Below are 13987 nucleotides of genomic sequence, written 5' to 3' on the forward strand. Positions count from 1 at the left end.
TTTGAGAAAGTTATTACCATGCTGGATTAGGGTAATGCTCTAGTCATAGTTTATCTTGATTTTGGTAAGGCTTTTTTTTTAAACAACTTTTATTAGGATAATACACGTTCACATTATATCAACTTCAATATATATCCTTTTCTTCTTACTCCCCCTCTTTTCGTAGGCTTCCAACAGCATACCAACCACCAGCTCCAACCTTAAATTCTAACATGTCTCTAATCTTTTATCATATAGCTATAGGTAACAAATGTTCACATATATATCATTATAAGTCCATTTCTTTTCTCTTTTACATCCACATAATTTTCAAAGCAAATCAGATGGTCCTTCACATCCCAATATTTCTCTAAATAGTCCTTAAAATCTTTCCAGTCTGCAAAAATTCTTCCGCCTCCAACTCTTTCAGTTTTCTTGTCATTTTGTCCATTTCTACCATAAAAAGCAGTTTTTTAATCCATTCTTCTACCCCTGGTATTCTGTCCAGTTTCCAATTTTGAGCATACACTATTCTTGCTGCTGTTATCATATACCACATTAATGTCCTTTTTGTCATGTTAACTTCTTCCATTTTAAAACCTAACAATAATATTTCTGGTTCTTTTTTAAATTTACTATTCATTATCTTTTTCATTTCTGCATGTATATCAGTCCAAAATTATTTCGCTTTTTCACAAGTCCACCACATGTGGTATAATGAACCTTCTATTTTTTTACATTTCCAACACTTATTTGAAACGTTACAGTTCATATTTGCAATCTTTTTTGGCGTCATGTACCATCTATACATCATCTTATAACAATTTTCTTTTAAATTATTACATGTTGATATTTTCAATGCATTCTTCCATAAAAATTCCCATGATGACATAGAATCCTTATATTGAACCCAATCTTCTCCTCTAGATGACGAAAAAGGTTTTATTACCTCTGCAGGTACAATCCAAAGCGGTCTTTTATCTGAAAAAAATCTTTTATATTTAATCCATACGTCAAAGAGCGTTCGATTTCGGTAAGGCTTTTGATAAGGTTCCACATAGTATTCTTGTTGACAAATTGGAAAAATGTGGTTTGGATCCTACGAATGTTAGGTGAATCTGTAACTGGTTGACAGATCACACCCAAAGAGTGCTTGTTAATGGTTCCTCATTAGTGGATAAGTGGAGTGCCTCAAGGATCTGTCCTGGGAACTGTTTTGTTCAACATCTTTATAAATGATTTGGATGAAGGAATAGAGGGAATGCTTATTAAATTTGCAGATGATACTAAATTGGGAAGGGTAGCAAATATGGTAGAAGACAGAGTGAGGATACAGGATAATTTGACAGGCTGGAAAACTCGACTAAAAAAAATAACATTAATTTCAATGGGGATAAATGTCGTTAGGAAAAATCAAATGCATAAGTATAGGATGGGGAAGACTTGTCTTGGCAGTCTTATGTGCGAAAAGGATCTAGGGATCTTAGTAGACCATACACTGAACATGAGTCAGCAGTGTGATGTGGTAGCTAAAAAGGCAAATGTGATTTTGGGCTGTATCAACAGAAGTATAGTGCCCAGATCAGTCAAAGTGATGGTATCACTTTTCTCTGTTCTGATTAGACCTCACCTAGAGTATTGTGTTCAGTTTTGGTCACCATAATTTAAAAAGGATATAGACAAGTTGGAATGTGTCCAGAGGAGGGCAACAAAGATGATGAGAGGTCTGGAGACCAAATCCTAAAAGGAAAGGTTGAAGGAGCTGGGTATGTTTAGCTTGGAGAGGAGACAACTGAGAAGTGAGATATAACCATCTTCAAGTACTTGAAGGGCTGTCATATAGAGGATGGTACAAAGTTGTTTTCTGTTGCCCCAGAAGGTCAGACCAGAACCAACAGGTTGAAATTAAATCAGAAGAGTTCTGGGTAAACATTAGGAAGAACTTCCTGATGGTTAGAGTGGTTCCTGAGTGGAACAGGCTTCCTCAGGAGGTGGTGGGCTCTCTTTCTTTGGAGGTTTTCAAACAGAGGCTAGATGGCCATCTGGCAGATCATGAGAGGGAGGGCAGGAAGGGTTGCATCAGTGCTTAGTTCTTGTGGCGCTTTCTTGCTTGCCCAGGGAAGTGCTAATCGCCACTTTGGGGTGGAGAGGTGGTTTTTCTCCAGGCCATTTTGACTGGAGATCCTGTTTTTTTGGGGTGGTGGTGGTGGACTAGATGACTCTGGAGGTCCCTTCCAGCTTTATGATTCTACAGTGGCCAACATTAAAGCATGAAAATATTTCAAATATTTTAAAAGGGTCATTTAAAAATATTTTAAACAATTAAATAAAAGATTTTAAACAATTAAATAAAACATATACATATAAACGTACAAACAGAGAGGAGCTGCCAAACCCCTCCCTCTGCCTGCTCTGCTAACAAGCTCTCGTTTGCTTATAAAACTGAAGTGCTTTCTCCTATTTGCCTTAAATTTTGCAGAAAATGTTCCATAAAGGGGGGGGGGGAGTTATAGGTGGAAGAGTGAAACCAATGGAAATAAAAATGGCAATGTATAATTTATATATATACTAGGAATAAGGCCCGTTGCAGAATGAAATGCAACAATCTCTAGTAAGAGGACCTGGGAGAGTGTGGCAGCCTGCATCAGCTCCCCCCCCCCCCCCAGCTCCGGCTGAGCCCATGGCCAGGCCACCGTTGGACGCAGGGTCGGCCTTCTCCGAAGCTGGGGTCAGGCGTTAAGTGCTGTGGCCACTCCCCACCCCGACCTCTCCAGAAGAATGGGTGGTGGCATCCTGGTCGTCCGGGCCCACCAGCGGGTAGAGCAGCGGCCCGCTGCCAGCTGCATCCTGGTTCCTGCTTGCGGGGTCGGCGAGCAGGAGTTTGTTGGTGCAGTGGTGCATCTGCAGTGGTGGGGGCTTGTGGTGGACGCAGGGTGGTGGTGGGCGCGGGGTCCATAACAGAGCACCGGCAGAGGTGTCTCACCAGAGGACGATAGGGTGGCTGGCAGAGGGGTGGCCTCCTGCCGCATCGGCAGCCACCACCCCACCTTCATCCTCACCCACCTTCACCCCACCTTCATCCTCACCCCACCTTCATCCTCAGCTGCTTTGGAATAGAGCTACGACCCTCCGCCACCACCACCCACATCCCAGTTCTCACCTGTGGGGTCGGTGAGCAGGAGGCAGTTGGTGCGGCGGTGCCTCTGCAGTGGTGAGGGCTTGTGGTGGCCGCGGGGCCCCCCGTAATGGAGCGTCTGGAGAGTCACCATGCTGGAGGACAACAGGGTGGCCAGCGGAGGGGCACTCTCTTGCCACAGCAGCCACCACCACCGCTTCCTCTGCTGCTGCTTCTGAGTTTGGTGGTGGTTCAGTGACAGCACCGCACACTGTGGAGCAGTTGTGGAAGCGGGCCGGGGGCCGTCTCAGTGGCGCAGCCAGGCAGGAAGAGGCAGTGGCATCCTCTGGGCTGAGGCGCCACTGTTGCTGTCTTCCACTCCCTCATACAGGTCTTCGGAGGGGCTTCTGAGCCACCTGGCCCAACCTCCCCGCAGCCCATTGAGCGCCCTCAGAAGGCAGGCGGCGACGTGGCTTGGGGGCCCCAGGGTAGGCTGGATGGAGCTCCCCCGAGGCGCTTCCCAGTGACTTGCCAACTTGCCCAGGCAGCCATTGGCATGAGAGTACCCTGCATGCCCCCCCTACACCCGGCCATCACAGATTTGTTAAGTTTTCTGGCCTTTTGCCCCGCTCCCAGCTTTCATGCCAGTCAGTCCGGTGACCCTCCGTCCACCGGAGGGTCCATTCCGTCAGTCAGCTGACAGCAGACTGAGGTTGAGAGACTCACTGCTGCTGCCGTGGGCAGGACTCAGCAACACAGCCAGCAAATGGAGGCAGTGCATTCTGATTGGCAGCTGAGGGAGCTAACTGATTTTGGCATGAATAGAACTTTGCCACCCCAAATCGCTTTTATTAATAAGGAGAGATATGGAATCTGGGGATATACTGGAAAATACTCTAGGAGAATGTTACTGTAAGTTTGAGATAAACTTTTGCAAAGTACTTCTACTGTGGTGTTTTCCACTACTCAAGTCAGTGATAATTTATTATTTATGTATTCATTAATACCCCACTTCTCTCCACAATTTAATTAATGATATTGTATCCTAAGGTAACTTTATTAGGATATTTTAATGGATGTGCAGTTTCCTTAAATATTTAGTTTCAGCTTTGCTTACAGCACTAAAATAGTTATTGTGGCATATTCAAAGAAACCAGAACTCTCCTCATAAAAGACTGGTGGAAAGTAGCTTTGTTAACTAAATATACTATGAAAAGAAGCAGCAGTCCTTTATTCTTTTGTGGGATTTAACCTTCTTCTGTTTGGTGTAGAGGTTAAGAGTGTGGACTCTAATCTGGGAGAACTGGGTTTGATTCCCCACTCCTCCATATGCAGCTGCTGGTGTGACTTTGGGTCAGTCATAAGTTCTTTCAGAGCTGTTTTCTCAAGGACAGTACTCAAGAGAGCTCTCTCAGCCCCAGCTACTTCACAGGGTGTCTGTTGTGGGGAGGGGAAGGGAAGGAGATTGTAAGCCACTCCGGGACTCCTTCAGGTAGTGAATCTCTTTTCTTCTTCTTTATTGCTCTGTAGTAAGTCAAATTCTAAGGTGAGAATACTGCAGTCCAAATCTCTGCAATGAGTGAAGCTGCCACAGCAATAATATCGACTTCAGTATCTGCATGGAACTTAAGTGTTCAATGCTAGCTACAACACCAAACCAAAATTATGAAAGAATGTCTCATGTGATGTGGGCCAGCTCTAGGTCAATGTTGTATCTTAGACAGTGCACAGATGTTGCTGGCACCACTGTTGTTGCCAGCTGCAATGCTGGCATGGGATTGAGAACTGTGTCTGTATACCCAAGGGTCTATATCAGGCATGCTATTTCCTGAACTGACATATGAATATGTTTTTATTTCCTCTCTTCTAGACGTCAGCTGTGTCACCATAATTCCCTGGGAAGCCGAAGAGTGTCTTCCCTGAAGGCATTTATCTCTACATATTGTCTGAAGCCAACCTAGGTTGTATATAGTGAGCATGCTTGCCCTTTTCTGTAGGACTTTGGGGCCCTTTATGCGCTGACAGCTTACTGTGGAGAATCCAAGCAGTCAAGCCTTTAAGCTTCACTATGTACTGGAGAAGACCCTGATGCTGGGAAAGATTGAAGGTTAAAGAAGACGGGGACGGCAAAGGATGAGATGGTTAGACAGTGTCATGGATGCAATGAACATGAAATTGAGCAAACTTCAGAGGACGGCGGAAGACAGGAAGGCCTGGTGTGATCTGGTCCATGGGGTCGCAAAGAGTCGGACTCGACTGTGCGACTGAACAACAACAACAATGTATTTGTGTGCCTGCCTTATGCACTATTCTTTTTTTCTCCAGTGTATTTCTATATATTTATTCTGCAGCTGTAATTGGGGTGGGAACGTCACTTGTGATGTAGGGGGATGGCTTCCAAAGGTTTTTTTTAATTCATGCAATTGTCCTATTGCAGCTGTGCAGTGCCATCCATCAAGCACCTCCCACTTAAATCCTTGTGGTTCAGGTTTTGAGCATGTCTTTTAGCATTAGTTCATTGAATGAAAGGGAACCAAAAGGAACGCAGGCAAAAGCTTTTCATGAAATGTACAAACTGCTGCAAAGCCCCATTTTCCATATTGACGAGCACTAGGAGATTCTCTGCTGTGTTATCGGCCACTGTAAGAGTCACACACTCTTATAATATGGGGAAACATGTTGAGTGTACAGAATGAATGGTAGAACCCACTGACACTGGCATTGCAAGCTGTGATCATTGGTAACACGTATGTGTGTCTGTCTCTCTGTGTGTGCGAATGCCAAGCTGCCGTTTAAAACATCAGCAGAGCAGGAAGAGGTTCAGGGCTGGGATGCGGAGGATGAAAGTCAGTCACTGATGTTTCAAAAGACAGCTTGGCGTTTGCCTTTGTGTACATGGTCACTGCTGGTTTGATCAGGGTGAAAACAATGCAAAAGTTTGCCTCCCTTGCAGGAGAGAGTGGTGGGTGGGAAAATTTAAAATAAAAAGCTAGGTGAAATAAGAGCCCAGGAGAAGCAGAGGGGATGGATCTTGCCCTGGCCAGGTGTTGCACTGCTCTCTGGGCCGGCTTTGTCTCTCCTCCTCTGGCTGCACACTGCTCCCTTAGTGGGTGCCCAGCCAGCCTCTGCTCCTGCCTTTTCCTGCTCCTCCTTCCAGGTCAGGCATTGCCTCTCTCCAGACACGCAACGTGGCAGAGAGGGAGGGAAAGCAGCAGCCGCCCACCCTGCTGCCTCTTTTGCTGCTCCTGCTCCTCCCTTTGCCTTGGCTCGGCTCTACCTTGGCTCACACTGCCCTGCTGCTGCTGCTTTTCCCACTCCCTTCTCCTCAGCCAGGGCAGCCAAAGCAGCAGCAGCTGTGGTGGTGCACTCTGGGGGGCGCTCTCTGCTCTACTCCTTGCTCTTGCCTTCCCTGGTCCACCTTCTTGCTTCCCTCTGGTGTGGCAAGAGCTCTCGCTTGCAGCTGACTCACAATTGAAAGAAGGGGCCACATCCTGCAGCCAGGAGTTGTTTCCCTCTTTTTTTTATGAGCAGCATGATTCTAGAGCTCGAGAGCCAGTTTGGTGTAGTGGTTAAGTGCGCGGACTCTAATCTGGGAGAACCGGGTCTGATTCCCCACTCCTCCACTTGCACCTGGCTGGATGACCTTGGGCAAGCCGTCGCTCTGATAAGAGCTGTTCTTGAAAAAGAGTACTTTCTGTCAGAGCTCTCTCAGCCCCACCTACCTCACACATTGTCTGTTGTGGGGAAGCAAAGGGAAAGGAGTTTGTAAGCCGCTCTGAGACACCTTTGGGTAGTGAAGGTCGGGGTATAAATTCAATCTCTTTTGAAGCTGCGCCTACCAGGAATCATTGGCTCCCTGCATAAAGAGTGAGCCCAGCTGGGCAGCCCTCTCCTTCTGCCCTGTTTAAAACAGGTGGCATGACAGGGCAGACCAGCTGGGTTAGCTATGCCTGCAGGGACTAAATGGCTCCTGGCAGGCTCAGCTCCACGTTGCCTTCTTCAGCTGGCCCATTTAAACTGTGCAGCAGGAGAAGGCAACCCAGTCAGAAAACAAAACTTGCATAACCCTAGTTCTCTTCCCCCCCCAGCTAGGTGCCATTTTAGTATTAGGTGGAGTGGGAGGAACTACCTCAATGTGGGTGGAGGAGTGGCTTCTGAGGGGTGGAGAAAGGGTGGGGAGGTAAAATCTGAGGGAATGTTTCTGCTTTGAATTGCCTTTGGCTTGTAAGAAAAGCAGTGGGAAACATCCCTAGGCTGCGGTCACACGGGCAGGAAAATGCGGGGGGGGGGAGCCTGGGAAAATAACACGGCGTTGCAAAGACATCCCGTGGAGGTCCTGTGGAGGTCTCGTGGTAGGGGGGAGGTGCCAATCACACCACAATCCTGCGGCGCGGCAAAGAAGCGGCACACCGCGGCAAACGGGTGGGGTTTTTTCTGTACACCGACGTGTGCGCATCCCCCGTTGGGTGCTTGTGCGCATCCCGAGGACACTTGGGGGAAAAAAGCCTTTTTGCGAGGGGACATGGGCGGGCACCGGATGCCATGGGATTTCACCGGAAACGCGATCACGCGCCCGCCCTTGCCCCGCGGCTTCCGGAAACTAGTACCTCTGAGGTACTAGTTTTTTACTTTGGAGTGAAGCCTCTGGTGAGCCATGGGAGCTCTACGCTTCCCAGATGTGGCGGTGAGATTGCGGCCGGAAAATCCGCCGAATCTTCTGTCTCTCTAGCGTGCCTAATGCTCCGTGTGACCGCAGCCCTACAAAACCACTTTCAGAAAAGCCGGGGATACAGCAAACGGAAAGCAAGCTGAGAGCTGAAGGGATGAAAATCAATGCAACATGAAAAAGTTAACTCAAATTTAAAGTGGGAGGGGGGGTGCAGACCAAAAAAGAAAATCTGATAGAGAGGCGCAGGGAAAGCAAGGGAAACCACTGGTGCATAAAAGGCCACAACTTGAAATATGCCAGTACAGATGGTTAATTTCAAATTTTTAAAAAGGTGTCATCTCTGCCTGCAAGCCTTTTCTTGTAGACCACAATGTTCTGGTAATTCAGTAGAGATGTGAAAACTGTTTATACTGTTAATTCTTTGTATATTGAAGGATTGAATTATAGCATTGAAACAGGTACTGGGGCTCTGCTCCAGCATAAATTAACCCTAATCCCTATGCTACTGGTTCTTGTCTTCCTTGGTGCATACACTAGAAGATATGTGTGTAATAAAGCTGCTTCAACTTAACACTGACTTACTCTAAATTATTAATGCAAATAAACCCAAAGAGGTTGTTTCTCCTTAAAATGCATTACATGCAAATCTTCTCACTGGGACTAATCACATGGGTGCTATGCTGGCTCACTATGGAGAGGAGTCTTTCCCACTTCATTGATCTGCCCTGTCTTACAATTAATTCTTTGTAGATGTTTTGTTTCACTTTTAGTGGATTACCTGATACTTTTCCTCACTGTAAAATATTGATAGTCACTAGTGTGAGCAAATGTTTTTACAAGTGGGTCACATTTAGCAGAGCATTCCTCCATCCCTAGGATTTCAACAGCTATGTTGAAGTGTGTATTTATTATGCTAATAACCCGTTACAGCTACATATGAAATATATAGTATTAGCTATAGTGTTTCTGGCATATGAACCATAGGTACCGGCAATCAACTTCCTTAAATTACACATTTTCTTTTCAGCTTGTAAAAAATGAAATAACTGTACAATGTAAATTTTAAAGCCGTGATCTACAGAGCAGCTGAAGTAAAAACAATGGAGAAGCTGCAGTCCTTCATGTTGGTTTTTAATGTGAGGAGGGACAGAAATTTACCATTTCATGGTTTATTGTGTCCACTCTAGAGAAAAGAAATCACATCCTGTCTCAAACCAGAGCAGATGAAAGCTCAAGGGTCATCCATTCAATTGTTTCCTGAATGTAGTTTTCCTTGTGGAGAAAACTGAGACATTTATCCTTGTACATAAAGCATAAGCAAGTAGTATTAAAGGAACAAGGTGATAACAGTGGTTTGACTGGGAAGACCGAGATTCAAATTCCTACTTTGCCATGAAGCCATCTGGATTAGTTTGGGCCAGTCTTGAAGAAAGAAAAGGGCTTTTATCCTATGAGAACTGCAAGCAGAGCAAAGTTTGTGTAACTCTGTCGCTTTCTGTAAACTCCTCCACATGTTGCACCTAGGTTTCAGAAGATCCTCAGAAATAGCATTGGGCACAATGTGGGGGTCAGCAGTGGGAGGAGGAATTGGCAAGAATTATATCTGTCGGCAGAATTGGATAAAAACCATTAAACTTATCACCAAAAATCATTATAAACTGAAATATGTATAGTATAGATTTAGGAAGGCACATAGTACTGTAGTTGTGCAAAGAAAGTCAGAATTATGCAGTGTAAAACACTGGAATGGATATGAGTAGGTTGGCAATGGGTTCTCTTAATGCATCTCATCATTCGTCTCCACTGTACACCATGCAAGTATTTGATTCTGGAGGAACCTCTATAGGGCACCATAAGATTTTCCCTCCTAATGATGCAGAAGGCATCTTATTTCAGGGAAAAAGAAGATCATATGAGTAAAGTATCCCATTTATAGCTGATGGGTTTTTTTATCAGTGGAGAGCTAATCCATATACATCAAGAAACAGTTCTTTCTTCGGGTGAAGAGTAAAAAAAGGGCAAAGTGATATTATTCAGCAAAAGGTGGTGTTTTAGAAGACAAAATAAGCACACCTTTGACTTGCACTGTGTTCTCCAAATGTGGGCACCCAAGCTGATTTCTAGGTCAGCTACTGTCATGTGTAACCTGTCCTGAGCTTGCTATGGAGGGAAGGGTGGGCTAGAAATAAAATAAAGTAAAATTAAAAAAAAATATTTTGGTATTGGGCAACCTTGTGCTTGGAAATATCTGTTGAACTCCCTGAGGAAAACACTGAAACAGGAGCATATCTGGACCTCTGTTGGAGGAAGACTGAGCACTTGTTCAAAATAGACTTAAAGGAGTCCTCCCTCTTAAAACTTTTGTATAATTAAGGAGGACTGATATTAATAAAGGGGTTGTGCAATATCTTTTGTGATATATTAAGAGACATACTTAGATGTTTTGATATATGATTATTTCTATGTATTAAGGCTTATATGATAAATAATATATGGTGAATAAATTGTAAAAAAATATAAAACAAAAATATATAAAAATTATTTGAGATATTTTATAATCGTCTGTAGCACGGTATTTGCTGATTTTTGGTATTTCCTACTTACTGTGGGTCCTATTTTGGTTTTGTGAATTATTGTATAATGCTACCTGATGTCACCTTTGTTAGGCTTAGTCTAAAGTAGACAATTTACCACATACCCAGCTGTAATGTGATGTCTGGTGTCAATATTTGCAAGTTGCTACATGTGTTGATTGTTGTAAATTAACTGCATTGTGTAGTCTAAAGGGCTTTAAAAAAACTTTTCCCAAAGCTTTAGGATACTTAACCCATAATTCAAAGCAAATCTGTGTAGAAAGCTTTAGATTAGCTAGATAGTCCCTATTCTTTCCAATGGTGTGAAATCAGAACTCTATGACCAGTCAATATTGAAAGCTTCCTTCCCTGGGAATATCATACAAACATTAAAATTGTCACAGGCCAAAAAGATCACAAAGAAACTTTCACAGAATTGGTGAGATGGATTCCTGAGATGGCATATGCATGCAATACATCTTCAAACTAGCTAATATGCCATGTGAAAATGGAGGTAGCCCATTTAATCAGCTAGATTAAGCTTTAGTTCACTTTAGTTAATTTATAACTATCTGTATGAACATTTGAACTAAAATTAAATGAATGGAATCTGTTATCATTAATGCAGTTGCCAAAATTATTTAATTGCAAAATCCAATGCACACGCAAATGCATCACTTTTCCCCAGCGTAAGATGCACATTTTTAACTGTGGCATGTTTTTAAATAAGTGTAGAATACAGAATCTTGTTAACAAGGAACTGAAGTAAGTAAGTTCATAACACAAGCAATCTCTGCTGATTTATGATCATTGCAACACTTTAAAACTTCTTGACAGGTATTGGAGTGGTCCAGGTTATTGCTGGCTGGGACTGTAAGAACAAAGGGCCACTGCCAAAATCTCTTAGCAGAGTAATACCTTCTGTAACACTTGTTTCATTACAGTACTCTTTGACCTGGGTATAATTTTTAATAAAATGTGGAATTTTGTAGTATGACTGACCCAACTGGAAGTAAACTACAGAGGGGCCAAAAGTGATGTGACACCAGTACAGGTGGAACAGCCACTCCCCGCTACACTGCAAATTTGCAAAAGATGTGAAAGAGCTGAGGAGTGCCACCTCAGCACTGTGGCCTGACAGAGGAGGAGGTTCTCCTGGGCAGAAGCCTCAACGTGGAAGGCACTCCAGAGAGGTTTCCCAGGATGCTCCTGCACACCAGCATAACAGAGACAGTCAGCTGGCGGTTGCCATGTCCTCCAGCTGCTGCTTCGTATGTCACTCATACATAAGAAATAGTGATGTTGTGAGCTTGTCTGCATTAGAACCAGTGTTATCAATAGTGCTCTTTCACTTACTGCTTAGTTTCTAGGACCATAACAGCAATGTTAGAGGAAATATTAGTATATCAAAGCATTATATAATTTTCACAGAACTTATAAGAATGACATTTGCAGGACAGCTCTATATGTAGGAGTGTATAGCCCCTTGTCTGAGAATGGTAAAGCACAAGAGATGTGTGATATTTCTGTGCCACAGCAGGGAGAAGAAGACGGCTGCTGAGCCAAGTTAGTGACTCAAAACCATGTCTGAGTATCAACTGTCCCTTTGTACTGAAACCTTTACACCAACTAGCACCTACCCCAGAAACCTCAATTTTAGAATAAAATCATAGGAGACCATTATTGCAAATAAGTCATATTTGTTTCTGCAAAAACATATCACCACAGGAAATGTAAACAACATTATTAATAGTATGGTTTGGAAAAGAGGACAGAAGAGAGAAATTCACCTGAAATTTACCCTCACACTTATTTTCATGCAAAATGTAGCTAGTGATCTGTTATCATAGCAATGCTCATTATAGGATAAAATTAAAACGTAATTTTATATTTATTATTTGTATGTGTATGGACATGTTTAAATGTTTAAAAATGTAAACAAAGTATGCACAGCAGAAGTTAACTTTTATACCTCCACTTTAATTCCATATATGCAGAAGACTGTGATCTCTGGAATACTAATGCATTTTTAAAATTTCTAGTTTCAAAGCAACTTTTTCAAAATAACAAATGTTCTTTACATTAAAAGTAAAACTGTGGTAAACATTGTATGAATAAAGCCTTCTTTAGCCGTCTCTGTTATTTATCACATGTACATTCATTATAAATACAGTAGCAACATACAAGTGAAATCCAGTAAATCACACATAGTCATTTAACCTGTAACCACTGCGGGAAGCAGATGTTAGTGATGAAGTATGGTTTGCCTTGAAGACTGTTGGTGGTTGATAGGAGGGAGCTGCCCTTGCATTTCTTGAGTGTGGATGGTATACTATGTTGCTCCTAGTACGTTGGCAGGAAGCACACAGGATAGCTCCACCAATTATATTCAATGAAGCAGAGGCAAAGCCAATGTAAAGGGCTTGCCCAATCTCATACTTCATCCCATTGGGCAGCATTGGGTTGTAGAAATCAGTCACCACATCACTGGTTGACCAAGAAATTGGGATAAGACAAGTAAGCCCAGCCAGTACAAAAAGGATTCCACCCAAGATGGCGATTACATTTTTGGCAGAGGACCCTTTGGCACATCGGGTGCACTTCATGCCAATGGCTGAGACCACACATGCCAAGACTGAAAGAACACAGGAAATCACCATCAGGGCACGAGCTGCTTGGAGGTCATGAGGCAAGGCAAGCGGAGAACGATGAAGCTGGCACTGGTAGATCCCAGTGCTGTGCCAAACGCATTCCATCCAGAGACCCTTCATGTATGCCACAGCTGTGATGATGTTGGTTCCCACATGTGCTGTTTTCCACCAGTGAGGCAAAATAGTAGCAGTTATTGTTCCAGCCAGACCAAGAAGACTTAGAAAGAAGCCCAGTAACTGAATAGCCATTCCAGCCATGTTAATGTTTGTCCTAGTTATTCTGTTTAACACAGTATCTTTGCAGTGGTTCCTTCTGGAAAAGCAGCTTCTCCTGGGAGATATATGGCAGGTTTGCTTTGACACCTTCTGGATGCCTAATAAAGAGGTAATTGCGGAACAAGAAGTTAAACATTATCTAAGTGTATTACTCCAGTGACCAGTAAGGTGCATTCCAGAAGCAGTTAGTGTGATTATTAGCATATTTAACCCTCTTTAATGCACCCTGTGAAAACAGTGGGAAAGTAATTGCTCCTTGTTATTTACAAGAGCTTTTTCTATTCCAAAAAGAAGGATAAAGAATTATGATACAGAAAAATATTTCAAAATCACCTTTTTGTGTATTCTCAGCAGGCTTTATAAAATACTTCCTTTAAAAACCAAAACAAAAAAGATTAGAATATTCACAAGTGTTAACTCATGAAACAGAAAAGATTTATGAAGTAGGTGCCTGAAAGCTACTTGGCGTGATGAAAACATTTCCAAAAGGTCATAGCGGGATTATAAAAACAATGATGCTGTGTTTGTTCAAACTGAAAAGCAACCAGAGCTATTAAAAAAAAAAAACTCTAGAAAAGGAGAACAAGTAGTGGATTAAAGTTGGCTTTCCCACTTGCCAATATTTCTTGAGGTGGTGTTGTTTTAATAAAGGAACTTGAAGGGGGAATGATTTTCATTAGGCCCTGTGGAGACTCAGGTTATAGCTTTAATCTAGATGACAGCA

At 43.1% G+C, this 13987-nt stretch overlaps 1 protein-coding gene across 1 annotated transcript; it reads right to left on the reverse strand.

Annotated features, from left to right (window-relative positions):
- Positions 1 to 12537: 12537 nt before the first annotated feature.
- On the reverse strand, positions 12538 to 13245 carry CLDN14 (claudin 14). The gene has a single exon (XM_015422392.1). The coding sequence runs from the start codon at positions 13243 to 13245 to the stop codon at positions 12538 to 12540; it is 708 nt and encodes a 235-aa protein (XP_015277878.1).
- Between the last annotated feature and the right edge of the window lie 742 nt (positions 13246 to 13987).

The sequence above is a fragment of the Gekko japonicus genome, unplaced genomic scaffold, assembly GCF_001447785.1.
Source record: "Gekko japonicus isolate JY-2015 unplaced genomic scaffold, Gekko_japonicus_V1.1 scaffold1070, whole genome shotgun sequence".
NCBI lineage: Eukaryota > Metazoa > Chordata > Lepidosauria > Squamata > Gekkonidae > Gekko > Gekko japonicus.